Below are 17,350 nucleotides of genomic sequence, written 5' to 3' on the forward strand. Positions count from 1 at the left end.
TTTGATAAAATGGGTGTCATGATGACACAATGTAACAAACAATTAATGGAATTTACAATAAATCTTATACTTGCTGCTAATGAATGTGTTGTGCTTTACTCAGAAGAGAGAGACAGGAGCACTCGTCAAACACAGTTCCATCAAATACTTGTCTTGGGTGCACGGCTCAGGGAACGAATGAACTTTTAGAAAGGAGATGCCAGCACTCACTTTAGAATGAAATCTTTGTCTCTTTATTTCAAGATGCCCCAGCAGCACAGCAGCAAACAACGGACGTTTCGACCCGTGTGGGTCTTCCTCAGCGTGTATCTCAGATACGCTGAAATAAAGAGACAAAGATTTCATTCTAAAGTGAGTGCTGGCATCTCCTTTCTAAAAGTGCTTTACTCAGGGCTGCGATCAGGGATACTTTCTGGTAGGGTTAAGGAAGGTTTTGGTGCACTCCTTCATATTGGGAATATGAGTGTCACATTTGTTCATTTGTTTAACCACAACACTTTGATCACCACCTTTAAAACTGGGTGCAGGTTTTAAATAGTCGTAAGCAGTTCTGTCCTTAGCTGGAGGGCCCCTGCCTCTTCATTAAAGGCACGATTGCTAGCATTAAACCTATAGACAGTACCGTATCATTTTGTAACCGGGGTCTCTGATTCAATTATTATAATTATACTACAAAATTAAGCAAAGTAGCTATTCAAAGACATTATAATCAAATCAACACTAAACTAGTTCTGTCAATGACAAACATGGCAGTTGCTTTTGGCTGGAAATAGATGGATGTGAAAATCGAAACATTGAACTAACACTTCAGAAACATCTTTAATTGAATATTTTTAAGCCTATATTGAGCCTATATTTGAGTTTTTCGTTCCCCTTGAGGGCCTAAGGTCACCGGCAGTTTGTTTACTTTGTTGAATGTGGGTCAGTGATAGCCTAGCTGCAGCTAGACATCATCCCCACACATGTTAAAACAAGGAGGGGATCTATACTGCAGTTACTAGTTAGCTGCATTAGTATATAGGCTGGCCCCAGGCTAGGTCAGTGAAGTTCTTTGAGGTTACTTTGACAAAATGGTTTGTGGGACAGTGTTTCATGTGTCTCCTCAGTGGAGCAGCCATGTCCTGGTAAGACAAGCAACATCCTTGATGGCAATGTTGGTATGTCGCAATGGCAGCATGTCGGAATGGAGAGCGCCCCCGTTGGTATGGATTAGTTTTATTGGCCACCAATGGTTATTTCAAATTCCAAAATAAGTAAATATTAATGAAAGAACAATGGCTTCTATTTAAGCATGTTAACGTTCCAGGAAGAGACTAGTTTATGAACTATTTGATTAATCAAAAAAGCAATCAATAGAATAATCACTAGATCATTTGATATTGCAGTCCCGTTTATTAATATTTAAGTATTAATATGAGACCTTTTCCCAACATACAATAATTGAATGGATAGGACACCGGTTCCTTGATGGCAGAAGCAACAGATAAAGATAGATATTTGGAAGTACATTATGCCCAGGTAGCGTTAGCTACACAACACAAGGTTCTACCAAATTGCAACGCCATTTTAACTCCACACAAATCTATTATATATAAAATATACAAAATAACAATTCAACACTGTTTTAACTAAAAAAAAAAAAAAGATCCCAACAAAAGATCTCCAGTTAAACCAAAATTTATTCATTTAAACTTACAAGAAAAAAATTCAACAATAACAAAACCCAGTAAAACAACTGTAGTTCTGTACAGCTTTGGTTTCTTACAGCAGAATGGAAGAGGAAAGAAAAATAAACTGAACTTAAGGCACTTAAAGTACATTTTACGTTCCAGCAACAGTCGAGGTCTTCTACGTCTGGTTTTGAATCTGTGTAATAAGTGACACCAGGTGAATTTAATTAAACTAGCTGGTACGACAAAGAGCCAGCAAGACGCCCGAGTCTCCTGGTAAAGAGTTTGGAACCAGTCGACTTCATAGAACAAAAAGGAAGGAAACGTTTAACAAAGCCCATGGAAGACCATAAAAACATCCACCACTGAAACGCAAACCAACATATATACATACAAACACACACACTGTACACAACAACACTGTACACGTTTATAGTGCTTTACAACTCAGTTTCTCACAGTCTGGTCCGGGGACCACCAGGGGTCCAAATGGACCCTTGAGGGTATGTAACACTGAGAGGGTACAAATGGAACGAATGTTTATCTTTGGGACGTTGATTTAACTCTGAGAGTGTACAAATGGACCCTTATGGAGGGGGTCTATTTGCTTCCGTTTGTACACTCTCAGAGTTACAGACCTGTAAAGGTCCATTTGGAACCCCAGGTGGCCCCCGGACCCAACATCGAGAACCAGTGCTTTAAATAGCGTAGCATTAGCAAGACAATAATTACTGTCATACTGTTGAATCCACGCCAGAGGACTTACAATGAATGAGGAGAATAAACGTCTTATCTCCTTATCAAGGCACAAAGCATTGTGGGATGTGCAGGTCGTTGAGAATACATATTTCCCACTTTAATTATCTAATCCGTGTGCCAGCCACATGGCAGGCTGTTAGGGCATTCAGGAACATGCCAACATGCTAGACGCGAGCAACCTAGACGTTAGCCGCGTTAAGTTGCAGTCTCCTCCATCGACAGCCCATTCACCAAACAGAAAAAGTCCTATCTCTGAAACCACCCAAACAGCTGGATGTTCAAGGCACATTTTGGATTGCGTTTATTTCTGTCTAGTGTTGCCATGCGGCTCCAACAGGCCACATCAGGCTCATTTGCACTCGGACAGTAGACAAACCCCTCGCACAGGCCAAATCTGCAAAGCTTTCTTTACGTAGATCAAAACTGAATACCTCTAAAACAAAGACCAATAGGATAACTCAAGCTAACCGTACAGATTTTGGCAATATTGACATTGTTTAATATTATCAGATAGGAAGTTTCTGTTTCGCGAATGGGGCTGTCAATGGAGGGTAATGCAGGGATGTGGCTAGCATCCCATGTGCCTGTGGCTACCAACATGCTAAGCAAACAGTCAGAGCTGTCGAGAACATACATAAAGTGTTAAGTAGAGCCGTGAAGACAGGTTCTAACGTGACTCCTACCAAACAACAAGGTGCAGAAAAGAACCATTTGTCCAAATAAACGCGTCTGCTTTGTACTTGGGACCAAATGTATGTAGCCACAATGCAAGCTGGGGGGGCGGCGGGGGGATACTTAAGTGCAGAAGTGCCATGGGTGTGTGTTAAGGACTTGATCCAATCAGGTCTTTGGGAAACCTCCCCGACCCCCGGGTTGTGATTGGATGACACAAAATAAGCTTCACGCTTCATTCGTCAAATTCAACAAACAAAACAGAACAGCTGTTGTGCCACAACCCGTTATTCCAACATCGACGGAGGGTTGTTAAGCCTAATTTAAGCTCCGTCGCGCGATGGCGGCGCGCCTGAAACGGGTCGGCTGTTTCCGCTGCGTGACAACGACCGAATCGGGGCCCCGTTAGAAACCCCTCCCTCGGCCGCCCTGCCAACCATATCCTCTGTAGCTGGAGTTGTTATAATTATAATTGTAATTCTCTCCTCCCCGCCCCCTCCTCTCCCTGTACTCCCTCCTCTCCTCTGACCCCTCGCCTCCTTCCCCCCCTCTCCTCCTCCTGAAGCCCCCCCGTCCGCCCCTCCCCCTGCCGCCCCTCTCCCCTCCGTCCCGGAACTGAGAGCTGTACCGCCGGTTCCCCCGGTAGCTCGTGGCGTCCGCCGCGCGCTCCGCCTCCTCCCCTTCCTCATCCTCCTCTTCCTCCTGCGGCTCGTCCTCCGTGCTGCACGCCACCGACAGGGGCGTGTGCCCACGGACCACAGGCTCCGCCTCCCCTGGGTGACCCCCTCCTCCGTAAGCGGCGGCAGCGGCCGCGTAATGGCCGGCGGGACGGGCCGACGCCGCCGCCGGCTGGAACGGAGCGGCGAAACAGTTGAGGTCCGCTGCCTCCACGGCGCTGCAGGTCGCCGGGGAAATGCGGGTGCCGTCGGCCGCCGCGGCGACTTCGGCGAATTTGGGCAGGCTGAAACCACGTGGCGGGTGGGAGGAGTCTGAGACGAACGTGACCTGGAGAGAAGAGGGTGTCGTCACTGTCGGGTGGAAACCTTGTACGTCCAAACTGTTACTTTTCAGGAAATGGGGAATAAAGTACCAATAGTGTGTGTGTGTGTGTGTGTGTGTGTGTGTGTGGTCTTTATAATTCATTGCTGTCGGGCAGAAATCTTGCATATACATACTTCGACATTCTTTCGACAATTATTTTGTGTGTGTGTGTGTGTTTCTTACTAGGTTAAAAGGTTCCAGCGGTGAAACACGTTTGCCATCTTTGTTTTCCCCGTTGTTTGCCATAGCTACCAGAGGAACAGAACAGAACACAAGCAAACCATTAGATGGAAATGACGTGAAGAAAGAGAATCAAATGAAACATAAGTAGGAAAAAAAAGTACCTTTTCCACCACTGCTCAAGAGTAAACTAATCAAATGCTTACCAAACCGGGGGGGTCCTTGAAACAAAACCGCCGGCGTCATAAAGTGCTCCTACCTGAGGCTGCGCTCCCGTTAGCGCTGGCCAAGTTGGCATTGGCCCCGGAGGCGTCCGCGAAACCGGGGCTGTGCCTGGGCGCCAGGGCTTGCAGCGGATGTCTGTCGCCGGGCTGAGGCTGCTCCGCGGGGCCTTGGCCCCCCGGGAACTCGGGGGGGTACCCCAGCGGGGAGGTGGGGTACTGGGGCAGGCTGGGCTGGTAGAGGTACTGGGAGGTGGGGGAGTGGGAGTGGGGGTGGGGGTAGGCGGGGGGCGTGGCGGCAGACGGGTACCCCGCCACGGGATAGGACGAGAACTGCCGGACGCCGCCCAGGTGCTGCTGCTGCTGGTGCCACTGCGAGGGCACGGGCGGGTTGGGGTCGTGGGCGGCAGGAGGAGGGGGGGTGAAGTGGTCGTACTGGGGGCTGATGGGCGGAGCCGGGCTGGTGGAGTAGAGGGGAGAGGGGGGCGGGAGGGGAGAGGGGGGCGGGAGGGGAGAGGGGTCCCGGGAGGTGGGGGGAGCGGGGTAGAGGTGCGGCAGGGTGGGCTGCATGGTGTAGGCCTGCTGCAGCGGGAGCAGGTACAGGTACGGAGAGAACATGGGGTTGGAGTACGCCTGTGGGGAGAGACAAAAGATATGGTGTGTTTACTTGGTAAACGGTGCATTTATAGAGCGCTTTTTTATCCAAAGTGCTTTGCATGGATTGTGCATTACATTCACACGTTCATACACCAATGGCGGAGGAAACCATGCAAGCACCTCTCGAGCAATTAGGGGTTCACCGTCTTGCTCAAGGACACTTCGACACCAACTCTGGGGGAGCCTGGGATCGAACTGGCCGCTCTACCGGCCACTCTACCCCTGAGCCACTGTCGCGTTCACAAGTACACACAGGCCATTTACTGTACATAGCATCTGTCTACAAGTACACCTTATATTTTTATCTAGAATCTGTCTACAAGTACAACATAATTGCCTACCTAGCATCTGTTTACAAGTACATCATATACCTAGCATCTGTTTACAAGTACATCATATACCTAGCATCTGTTTACTACAAATAAACCATATAGCTAGCATCTGTCTTACCTTCAGTCCCAGGTTGAAGAAAAACCTCAGAATGTTTACATCTGGAACACAGAACACAAAATCCAAAAATGAACATTGCGCCGCTCAGATTATCATCATGCACAATATAAGAAAAGGAGATCAAATCCACAACTCACCCCTGGGCAGGTCACTTCCGTTGAGGCTCATGGAGTACGGCGGAGGCGCGGGCAGAGCCTCTCCTTTCTCCCCCACAGGGAAGCCGGGGAACAGGGGGTCCAGGTACAGCTGGGACAGCTGGTGGAGGGGCACCGCCCCGGGGACGGAGGGCACCCTGGCACCGTGGGCGTGAGGGTGGGGAGGGGGGTACTGGTGGGGGGGAGGGGTCAGGGCCTGCTGCTGGGGCTCCGCCTGAAACTGTGTCTGAGACTGAGGGTGGAAGTGGTGAGAGGCGGAGGAGGGCTGGAAGTGCGGGGGGTGAGAGGCAGGCGCTTGGGGGTGAGACAGGTAAGAGCTGGGGGCCTGGGCGTGCGAGGCGTGAGCCGCAGGGGGCTGGGAGTGAGAGAGGTGAGCGTCGGGGGCCTGCGGGTGAGAGGCGTGAGAGTCGAGAGGAGGCTGGGGGTGGGAGGGGTGAGACACAGAAGACTGGGGGTGGGAAGACTGAGACTCAGGGGGCTGGAGGTGAGAGGGGTGAGACACAGAATGCTGCGTGTAAGACACAGAAGGCTGGGGGTGAGAGGGGTGAGACACGGAGTGCTGGGGGTGAGAATGGTGAGACATGGAAGGCTGAGCCTGCGGGTAGGCGGCAGAAGGCTGGGGGTGAGAGGAGTGAGAGTCAGGGGGCTGGGGGCGAGACGCGGAAGGCTGGGGGTGAGAAGAGTGAGACGCGGAAGGCTGGGGGTGAGAAAAGTGAGACACAGAAGGCTGGGGGTGAGAAGAGTGAGACACAGAAGGCTGGGGACGAGAAGGGAGAGACATTAAAGGCTGGGGGTGAGACATGGTAGGGTGGGAGTAGGAGACGGCAGACTGGGGGTCGGAGACGGAAGGGCGGCCGTCGGACGGGTGAGAGACGGAAGGCTGGGGGTGAGAGGCCTGCGCCTGGTGAGAGACGCGAGAGTGATCGGAGGCGGGAGGGTGGAGAGGAGGGTGGGAGTGGGAGGAGGACGAGAGGGGGTTGGCGGTCTGGGTGAGGAAGACGGGGGGAGGGACGATGGGGGCGATGAAGGTGGGCGGAGCAGCAGAGGAGGAGGAGGAGGAAGACGCCGGAGCGGAGGACAAAGCAGAGGGAAGGCCGGGGCTGAGGAGAGCGAGGATGGCGGGGCAAGTGGAGCCGGAGCCGATCGCCGACGCGTAGGAAGAAGCGCTCGACGTAGAAGCCGACGCAGACGGGGGGTTCGGAGCGCCGGCCGCCACATGCGACGGAGCGCTCGTCTTGATCGCACCGGTGCGCGCGGCGGCCGCCATGTGCACCAAGCTGACGTAAGCGGAGTTGCCGTTCGCGGGCGTTGGGCTGGTGGCGTCTTTGGCAGCAGCAGTGGTAGGGGGTGTGGTTTTGTCTCTGGTAGCAGTAGTTGTGGAGGGTGTAGTTTTATCTTTGGGTGCAGTAGTAGTGGTGGTGGCAGGTGTAGCCGTGAGGGGAGGCGTGGAGGACTTTGGTCGTTCACCACTAGATGGTGATAGAGGCCTGAGGTCGTCAACTGGACTCCTCTGTAGAAAGAAGAGGATAATGCGTTAGAACATTGATGTTTAATGTTTTTTTGTGTTTTTGATTATTCCCACCACCCTCTCTTTCTCTCACACACCATGTTCCTTCTGTTTTTCTTCTCCACTCTCCTCTTCCCTCCGTCTCCTTGGCTCTGTGTCTGATGATGAAACACAATTAGTCCAATTCTCAAAATGTCAATCAGTAGAAAATTATCTCAAATTCATTTAGTAATGATCTCAAATTAATATAGTAATGTCTGATTATGTAATATTTCAAATGACATGATATTTACAACTTCAGCAAAGATGTGAATGCATTTAAAATACAGACAACTTTTCATGTCAAGGACTGACAAATTAATATGTACAGTATTTGTCCACAGACCCCCATCAGAAGATATTTTGTGCCAGGGACCCCCATACAACATTTGTCTTTTTTTCTCTTCAAAATTTCTCAAGATTCTTTGAAATAATAATAGCTGATGTACCGTATTTTCCGGACTATAAGGCGCACTTAAAAGCCTTTAATTTTCTCAAAAAACGACAGTGCGCCTTGTAGTCCAGTGCGCCTTATATATGGATCATTCATTGTCATTCCCTTTAGCACAGCTCCATCTGTTGGATGATAACACAATGGTAGCATCTATTATGTGCGCCTTATAGTCCGGTGCGCCTTATATATGAAAAAAGTTCGAAAATAGATCATTCATTGACAGTGCGCCTTATAGTCCGGTGCGCCTTATAGTCCAGAAAATACTGTATATGGGGTTAAATTGGTTCGACCAATTTGGATGTTACATAAACCATTTTGCTCTAGAACAGTGGTTTTCATACCAAGGTCCATTATTTATTCAGAATTTGAGCTACGGACCACCATTTCATGAGATTTAGCCTCTCAGACCCAAAACTTGAATATTTTGTTGTCATTGGATAAGATTTTGTCCACAATCCCATGCTGTATTGATGTAGCATAGCAGATACAGTAACAGCTAAAACGTCAATCTACATTCTCCAATTGTGTAGACTTGTTATAAAGTAAGTAATGCAGATGTTAATAATTTAACTCTTGGGGGCAGGGCAGGAATTGGCTGCCGTTGCCCCTCAGTTTGGCCTTCTGCCCCTCAAAACAATGGTATGACCTGAGGCCACAGTGGCCTTAAAGCCCCAGCTGACTGTACCACTTTCTCCTCTGTCTCTTTCTTGTCAATATGTTGACACCAGTGTCTCTTTCTTGTCATGTAGACACCAGTGTCATTTGTTGAGATTCTGAAATCTTAACTCCCAGAGTCCCCATCATTACACCAATCCAGTGACTTTGATTGGTTCAGGGCAGAGCATGGATCAGATTGTAAATGCCACCATTTATCTATTTCACTGCAGATTAGGTTATCATCCCTAACTATTATATTCAACAAATTCTTTCAATGACTAAAATCTTGTTTTATTTGATGGGCTTTCTGCCTGGCATTTGGCCTTTGTGCCCTCAAAGAATGGACAACACCAAATGCCAAGGCCTAAAATGACAAAATTCCAGGCCTGCTTGGGGGTGTAAAATGAAACCAAATGGACAATTGGATTCATTTTACACTCTCAAGAGTTAAAGATCTATATGAGTCAATTTGGTTACCAACTCTCCATCATTTAGCTGGGGACCACCTGGAACCCACCTGGGACCACTGGTTGAGAATCACTGCTCTAGAACCCCTGGGGGTCCATGGACATTTGAGTAACACTGTAAGTGTAAGAGTGCTCCTGGCACAAGCATTTCATTGGATCTGTTCTTGTATGGATATGTGTGACAATAAACCTGATTAAAATATGAGAAGTGTGTTTGTTCAGAAAATACAAATAAAATCACCAGAGTAGGGAAACACTGCTCGTCGGTGAGTAGGATCTCCAGGTGGATGTCATCCTCTGGTAGGGAGGAGGTGGGCATCCTGCCTGCGTCCTGGGGGCCGCTCTGTGGAGGCCAGGAGTGCTGCTTCTGCATGCGCCCCGTGGAACCCTGGCCCGTTGCCTGGGAAACCAACGAGGTGGATGGGTTCAAAGACCCAGGAGGCTTCCCCCGCCCCCGTCCTCTTCCCTCTCCCCACTCTGTGCGTGAGAGAGACAAGCGAGAGTGACAGAGAGATGGAGGGAGCATTAATGATAAACTATAAAGATCATTTTTTATTCAAATAATAGTCAGTGAAGCAAGTTAAAACAGTCATACAAGGGTATGAGCACAGAATAAAGGACGCGATGCACACTGTATAAAAGGCCTTGACATAAAAAATCTAATCCGGATTATTTTCGGTCCTTTTTTTTCGGTCCTTGCTCCTCTATCCTGAGTGTCCTCCCTCCTAAAGGGTTATGTAAAGAAGGATCAGACAACTTTATGAAGGTAGATATGTTGCAGAATTCGAGAGCTTGTAGAATTGATTTGAGCACTCGTAAAATGTGACACATAAACACCCCCACAAGTGTTGAGTAAATTTTGCACTTGCAGAGAATATTCAGATTTTACACACATTCACACACAAATAATAAACAATTCTTCTTGTGCAGCCGTATCTACACACGTGAATTTCTTGTTTTTATTATTTGTGTGGCTGCAGGTTCAACTTTCTGTGAGTTTTAGCACTCTGATCTATAAGCTCTTGAATTCTGCAACATATCGTCACTGTCCGGGACAAACCAGCGAACGAAATCTTCGAGGTTTTACACGTTGTGCGCTTGTAGATCGGCTATTTTCACTACATTTTCTTGACACTCTTTACAAGGTTTTCTGCACAACACGGAGATTTCCTTCTTTACATAACCGAGGGAAAGGACGCGGGACACAGGATTTCATTTAAGTGTGTAAGATGCAAACACAGATGTCCTACTAGTGTTGTGACGTAGGAGTTGGAACCCGAGCATGTTGTTGTGTTTGCTGTGTGTGAGTGAGATTACCAGATGTGTGTCCATTACTGATTCTCCTGACGTCTCGGTTTGCCACTACAGTCTTCCAACTGCTGTCGTCAACCAGAGGAGACAGATTCCACAGAGGCACTGTGTGTCTACACGCACGCACGCACACACACACACACACACACACACACACACACACACACACACACACACACACACACACACACACACACACACACACACACACACACACACACACACACACACACACACACACACACACACACACACACACACACACACACACACACACACACACAGTAAGAAGCTATTTAGTATACTTATAATACACTAAAATATTCTCACTGTCAGGTGGAAACCTTGTATGTCGAAAAATGCGTTCCAATGGATCCAAAGCCAACAAAGATCTAAAGTAAACAATAAGTCATTAATTAGTCTTATTACGCAGCTTGGTTGAAAGCTCGATGCTGATTGGCTAATCACTGAATTCAGCGGTCTGTTATTTTTGAATAATGACCACTGAACACAATAACAGACCGCTGTCTAATCAAAGACTCTGACACCTGGCTCATATCAATCTGCGTTGCTTGATTATGTAAACAAACACACAGTGTCATTTACAGCTTAATTGCTCTGAAGAATGTTTTTGAAAACATTTCCGAGGCACCTGGCATAAATTAATGGACTACCATCATTAAGCCCTTTGCACACAGGACAGTTGCGTTTTTTTCGTTTGCTGCACGAATAAAACGCATTGGATTTGGTGTGCAATGCTGTGCGGAATCGGCGCTGCGGATCCCAAAAGGAGTCATAAAAGGAGTGATGAGTTTTTTGCCGCATGCGACAAGACGCACGAATCGAACTGGGTTCGATAGAGAAAAAGACGCACGGCCGCAGCCACTCGTCGCACGGCACGGCTAATTCGGATCCGGTGTGCATGAGGTCGTAGAGAATCATTGTTTTCTTTTTAAAAAGTGAAATTGTCCGTTTTATCCGCACGGATAAACGTGCCTGTGTGCAAAGGGCATTACCGTAAGCAATGAAATCCTTCGTTTTGTTGTTTCTTTTGGGTCCATGTATTAATGGACCAATGTATTAACACAATTAGTGCCTCTTAATCTGAAGGTTGCTTGGTGCCTCGGTGCCACGCGGTTTCCTCCATAGGCCGCCGCTATTATTTTGAAGGGCTGGAAGGGGGTTGTTTTTGTTTTTTTGGATTATCACTTGACGGCAACGATTACGTCATCTAGTCACATGACAGTGTGGGACAAGAAGAGGCAAGATGGCTGCGCCCTGCCTTGTGCCTTGTTTACATTTAGATCTGCTGCAAAATGTCTCAAAATGGCTATTTTGTTTAAATGAAGTTTCTTTATGGGCCTCTCCATTGACTTAACATTGAGGAGCTTCACTTCGCGTGCACGCCCAACGTGCGTTGTAAACAAATCGCCGACATTACCGATGCGAGCGGGACCGGAGCGACATTAAGTAAGTAATAATATCTTTACTGTATATACAGTAAGATTCACAGTCCTCACCGTCAACGGCGCCATGGTATTAACCCTTTCAATGACGGTGAGGACTGTCAACGGCGGCGAAAAAGTTAATGAATTATCAAGGTAGCTGTGTAGCTAAAGACCTGTTCTCAATGTCTAATCTAAAGTTTATTCCTCATGACCTGCTCCCCATTCATTATCCTTCGCACAAGGTCTTGTTAATACTTTTCATCGGTTCAGTATTACACAAAATAGGGAGTTAATTTACGAAAAGAAAAAAAGAAAGAAAAGAAATACGGAGATACATAAGGTTTCTTTCCAACAGCAACAATATATAAAAGTATACACACAGATGTACACACACACACACACACACACACACACACACACACACACACACACACACACACACACACACACACACACACACACACACACACACACACACACACACACACACACACACACACACACACAATTAGTAGACTTATTAAAAAGTACATGTGACCTACTTCCTGTTCAGATCCTCTATGTAAACAGTCACAGGGCCGTTGCCGGGCAACACTTCCTTGATGGTAGCGTTGTAGTACCTCCCACCGTTGTCAAGACGAACCTGATGACAGTAGACGTTTCATTAATACTCATTCATTTTAATATTCACCATTTCCATCTGCTCACTGGTGCTGTGGACAGTTAGCCCTATTCACGGCCCGCCCACTCAGCAACTTCCTGCTGCAGAAGTCACGTTTTGAAGGATATAACCCTGCTAAAAGCCCATAGAGTTAACACAGAAATCGCTAATTTAATGCAATTTCCGAATAGTAAAGTATAAAATACGGCTAGCATGATCATTGATCAAGAACACAAGATAGTAAAACTTAAGGCACAAAGCATTATAATGTACTTTACTGTTCAAAATAATGATTTGTTGGCTTTAAAGGGGTCATGACATCAAAAAAAAAAAAAAAAAAAAATGTGTGGCTTTTATCATGTTTCCTGACCTCAATTACACCCCAAAAGAATGAACATTGAACATGCAGTGGTTTTTCTGTAATCTGTTGTTGTTTTGAATAATAAGGCTCAGAAAAGTGAGTTCATTTTCCTCTGGAGTCTGGACTAACGCATCATCATCCAGGGGAGGATGTGGTTGTAGGGGAGGGTGTATCACCTTTGATGTTACTTTCCACTGTGTTTGTATCGTACCAATGCTACCATTTACCAGCAGTTCAGTTGTTACGTTCACCCTCACCTACAACCACCTCCTCCCCTGGATGATGATGCGTCAGTCCAGAGGCAAATGAACCAACTTTTCTGAGCCTATATTCCAAAAACTACAGAATACAGAAAAACCACTGAATGTTAAATGTTCATTCTTTTGGGGTGTAATTGAGGTCAGGAAACATGATAAAAGCCACACAAAAAAATTATATATTTTTTTGATGTCATGACCCCTTTAAGTCCAGCGATTTCTGTGTTAGTTTCACCTTCAAAACTGACATCAGCACCAAGGTAAATAGAGAGGTAAAGACATCCACGCCCCTTTCGCTATCTCGCAATTCCAACCGTCAGATTCGTCACACCATGGGTGCCAAACTGCAGCCCGACGTTCGGTGGAAGACTGTGGAGCAGCCTCCCAGCAGCTCATGAAGTTCATGAACAAACACTATTTATGAAAAATTGAGACCTTTATAACATACTCAGCTCAGGAAAATAAAAGAACGCATGTCACACATTTTTTTTGTGCTGTGTGGATTTTCGATGTGCGCTCTGTGTCATTTCATAGCAGTATCTAAAGAGCAAAAAGTATGTTTCTAAACGAGCCAAATCTCACGATACTTCGGAGATAGAAACGATTATTATTTACTGTTATTATTATTTCATTATCTACTGTGCACATCGAAAAGTAAGTGATTGTAAAAATACCTTTGATATGTCTTCTTTTATATTCCTGAACAGATTATATGAAAATCTCAGTAGTTCATAAATAGTTTTGGTTCCAGGTTTGTTCATGAGCTGATCAAGCCGGCTCCATTCACTGACGGGACCGCGGTTTTCCCAACGACCCTGAGCGCAACGGTGGGGGCGCGGGAGTGTGGGAAGCCTATTGCCCATCGGCCCCCACCGTTGCGCTCAGGGTCGTTGGGAAAACCGCGGTCGCTTCACTGACATGTATTTTATCCCACTTCCGGCTGCGGGTTCTGGCACCCATGGTGAGCTTCATAGCCAGACATGGCACATGCCCGGTGGTCACGTGTTTCCATTCCTTCAAAAATAACTTCCTTGGTCAGCACCAGGAAGTTGCTGAGAAATTTGTTGAGTGGGCAGGCCGTGAATAGGGATAGTTCAGAAACCTGCCGAGTGCCGACCAGTGACATCATTGATGGGGATTCCAAGCTAGTGTACTAGCCACCCACACCCTCCTTACCTGACATCGGTCTCCTGTACTGAAGTGCATCCCAGCAGCAATGCAGAAGTCTAGTTTCTGTTGGGCTGACAAGACAAAATACAGTTAAACTGCTATACTATGATGTGACATTAGAATAAACTACAGTTGAACTACTACTGTAACAAGAGAAGACAAGAGAACAGAAGAATAAACTACGGACAATCTCACTGACACTCTGGTAACAGGAGAACAATCTCGCTCATGTGAACAAGACAGGGTTTCCACACATTTTTACCAATTCATTTCCAAAACTTTTCCAGAATATTTAACACAATTTCCAGGACTATATAACAATAATTCAGCTCAATAACAGGTCGCTTACTCCTTTGTGCAATGCCCAAAGACAGGTAGTGTATGCCAGTGGTTCTCAACCTTTTCAGACCGTGACCCCCGAAATAATCATGTGTTAACTGGGGACCCGGCACCCTGACGAGCACTAAGAGTTGAGGAATTTTGTATAACACGGTTCTATTGTGAAAATAGCCGATCTATAGTAGATCTGCTATTTTCACAATTTCTGCCTCTAATATTTGACAATATAATGTTATGTTTAATTTGTCATTTCAGAGGTATTAACAAAATCAATAACCAAAGACAATGCATTTTTTCCAGGACCTTCCAGGACCCTCTGCACACACATCACTGAGGACCTCATGTTGGACACACACACACACACACACACACACACACACACACACACACACACACACACACACACACACACACACACACACACACACACACACACACACACACACACACACACACACACACACACACACGCGTGTGGGAAAAGGCTCAGCGCTGTCACCGTCGTCTTAAGGAATACAAAGTGGGCCGCCGTATCTTCAGGTTGTTCTATGACAGAACCATCTATTCGAGAGCATCATGTCCAGCTGCTGGTTCAACCTTTTTGACTGGCGACCCCCCCAAAAAGACTTTGCAACCTCCCTCCTCCTTCACGACTCACCAATCTAACAACATACACGCTTTGAACAAACATGTGCGTGCACAATTACCAACAGAGACTGCTATACTAAATAAAATGGCTATATTAGTTCATCGTTAGGGCTTTAATTTTAGGTAAATTTTCGAAAACAGGGGTTTGATAACAATATTACACGTCGAACCGTACATCCGAGAGAACAGACCTCTTCGTCTTCACACTGCTCCAGTTATCCTAAAAGCTCCACTGATGTATCAATGGGATGATTTGGGTGTTATCCCCTCCCCCCACTTGTAAAGAGCTGTACCCTTGAGTCTCTCACTTGCAGGTCGATGGCGACAATACTTGTGGGGTGTTAGGTGTGTGATATTGTTCATGGATTTTAGTATCTTCTTACTAACGGCAAGATGTACCCACCACACTGTAACATCCACAGGCTGTTGAGAGCCACCATTTCAGGTGCTCCGACCAGTTTCCTTACATAGATTAACTTGGCCCTGTTGTCATTTGAAAGTTTCAAAAACTTTCGTTTATGTGGCAAAGGGAGGAGTAAATCTCCCATGTACTGCAGGGAGCGCATTGCGGCCAGTGCCACACACAGGGCTGTCAGTTTACCTCTATAATCCCAATGCATTTCTGCCATGCATTTTTAACGGTACAGTAAAGACACTCCTCTTCCTAGCACCAAGCAACGCCCTTCAGCACTCTCTGTGTCCCTTGCATTTCTTTTTTTTTTTAAATAGATAGACATGACCACAATCATTGAGCAGAGGCATCTGACTCGGTTTGTGTAGAGCTCTGTGGACATTGCCCCTAAAGCTGCAATCGGAACTTATTATCATGAATAAAACGTCATTTTAACCAATATGTATGGAGTGTGAGTGTGTGTGTGTGTGTGTGTGGGTGTGTGCGTGTGTTACCTCTCTGGTTCCTCTCCCACACATCGTACTCTACGTTCCTGAACAGTGTTGGGTTCAGAGAGCGTCTCACTCGCTCCGACAGAAACGTCCGGCCTGAACCTCTCCCCTACACACACACACACACACACAAACCAAAGAACATTCAGCTTCGAGACCAAACTGGATCTGCATCTTCAAATAGTACGACGTGTGTGTGTGTGTGTGTGTGTGTGTTAGTTACCCTATGCGAGCGGTGTCTAGGTGCTATGGTGTTGCCTCCATTTCCCAGCCTGCAACGACACAAACACACATCACATCATCACATCATCTATACAGTCATGTCCTCAGTGCTTCTTAATACATTCCATTGTTTACGGGTCCATTTGGTTCCATTTCTACACTCAAGAACACTAGAATCGTATTGTGTACTCCTCAACTCCCAGGTACACCAATCCATGTAGAAAAAGAGGCTAATAGACCAGATATACTTATGGATATTATGTTTGACTATTCCATTAATATCTGTGATTCATTGAGACCATAACAGGATAGTAAAAGAAAGAACAAAATGACAACACAATAAGGTAATATCAGAACATGTTTGACCAAATATCTCATTGTGACGATAATGTCACATATCCAGGGTTCCCACACATTTTTACCAATTAATTTCCAAAACTTTTCCAGAATATTTAACCCAATTTCCAGGACTATATAACAATAATTCAGCTCAATAACAAGTGCTTTCCTATGCGCAATGCCCAAAGACAGGTAGTGTATGACAGTGGTTCTCAACCTTTTCAGGCTGTGACCCCCGAAATAATCATATTTTAACTGGGGACCTGGCACCCTGACGAGCACTAAGAGTTGAGGAAATTTGTATAACACGGTTCTATTGTGAAAATAGCCGATCTACATGTTTAATTTGTGATTTCAGATTTATTTATTTATTAACAAAATCAATAACCAAAGACAATGCAAAGCTATTTTTTCCAGGACCTTCCAGGACCCTTGATCAATTCCAAAACTTTTCCAGTACTGGAAAAATATTTTCTAATTTCAAATCATTTCCAGGAATTTCATGACCGTGGGAACCCTGTCTCATTGTGACGATAATGTCACATATCTTTTCCATTAATCCCAAAAAACAACACACGTGCTTATCTCCTTGTATGGGCCGTTCTGTCAGTTACTTCATGTGTATGCGCACGGATCTCCATACATGGAGATCTCTACTAATATAAAACAAAGTGAAATGTAGGAGCTCTTTGCACCGCTCAAAATTAGCAAAAAACAAAAGGATCTAAAATCTCACCAAAGCATGATGTAGATTTCTTGAAT

General features: G+C 46.1%; 1 protein-coding gene across 1 annotated transcript in view; it reads right to left on the bottom strand.

Annotated features, from left to right (window-relative positions):
* Positions 1 to 3,506: 3,506 nt before the first annotated feature.
* Positions 3,507 to 17,350, bottom strand: part of otud4 (OTU deubiquitinase 4) — a gene marked incomplete at its 3' end in the record, with an annotated part of 22,030 nt that continues 8,186 nt past the window's right edge. The window contains exons 8-19 of the mRNA XM_080742260.1: positions 16,251 to 16,299; positions 16,031 to 16,136; positions 14,144 to 14,208; positions 12,231 to 12,331; positions 10,247 to 10,353; positions 9,171 to 9,406; positions 7,411 to 7,470; positions 5,788 to 7,315; positions 5,651 to 5,691; positions 4,582 to 5,176; positions 4,326 to 4,390; positions 3,507 to 4,106 (exon numbers count right to left, since the gene is read on the bottom strand). Coding sequence (XP_080598386.1) covers positions 3,507 to 4,106; positions 4,326 to 4,390; positions 4,582 to 5,176; positions 5,651 to 5,691; positions 5,788 to 7,315; positions 7,411 to 7,470; positions 9,171 to 9,406; positions 10,247 to 10,353; positions 12,231 to 12,331; positions 14,144 to 14,208; positions 16,031 to 16,136; positions 16,251 to 16,299 — 3,553 coding nt within the window. The remainder of the gene's footprint in view (positions 4,107 to 4,325; positions 4,391 to 4,581; positions 5,177 to 5,650; positions 5,692 to 5,787; positions 7,316 to 7,410; positions 7,471 to 9,170; positions 9,407 to 10,246; positions 10,354 to 12,230; positions 12,332 to 14,143; positions 14,209 to 16,030; positions 16,137 to 16,250; positions 16,300 to 17,350) is intronic.

The sequence above is a fragment of the Nannobrachium achirus genome, assembly GCF_963921795.1.
Source record: "Nannobrachium achirus genome assembly, chromosome: 14".
Lineage (NCBI taxonomy): Eukaryota > Metazoa > Chordata > Actinopteri > Myctophiformes > Myctophidae > Nannobrachium > Nannobrachium achirus.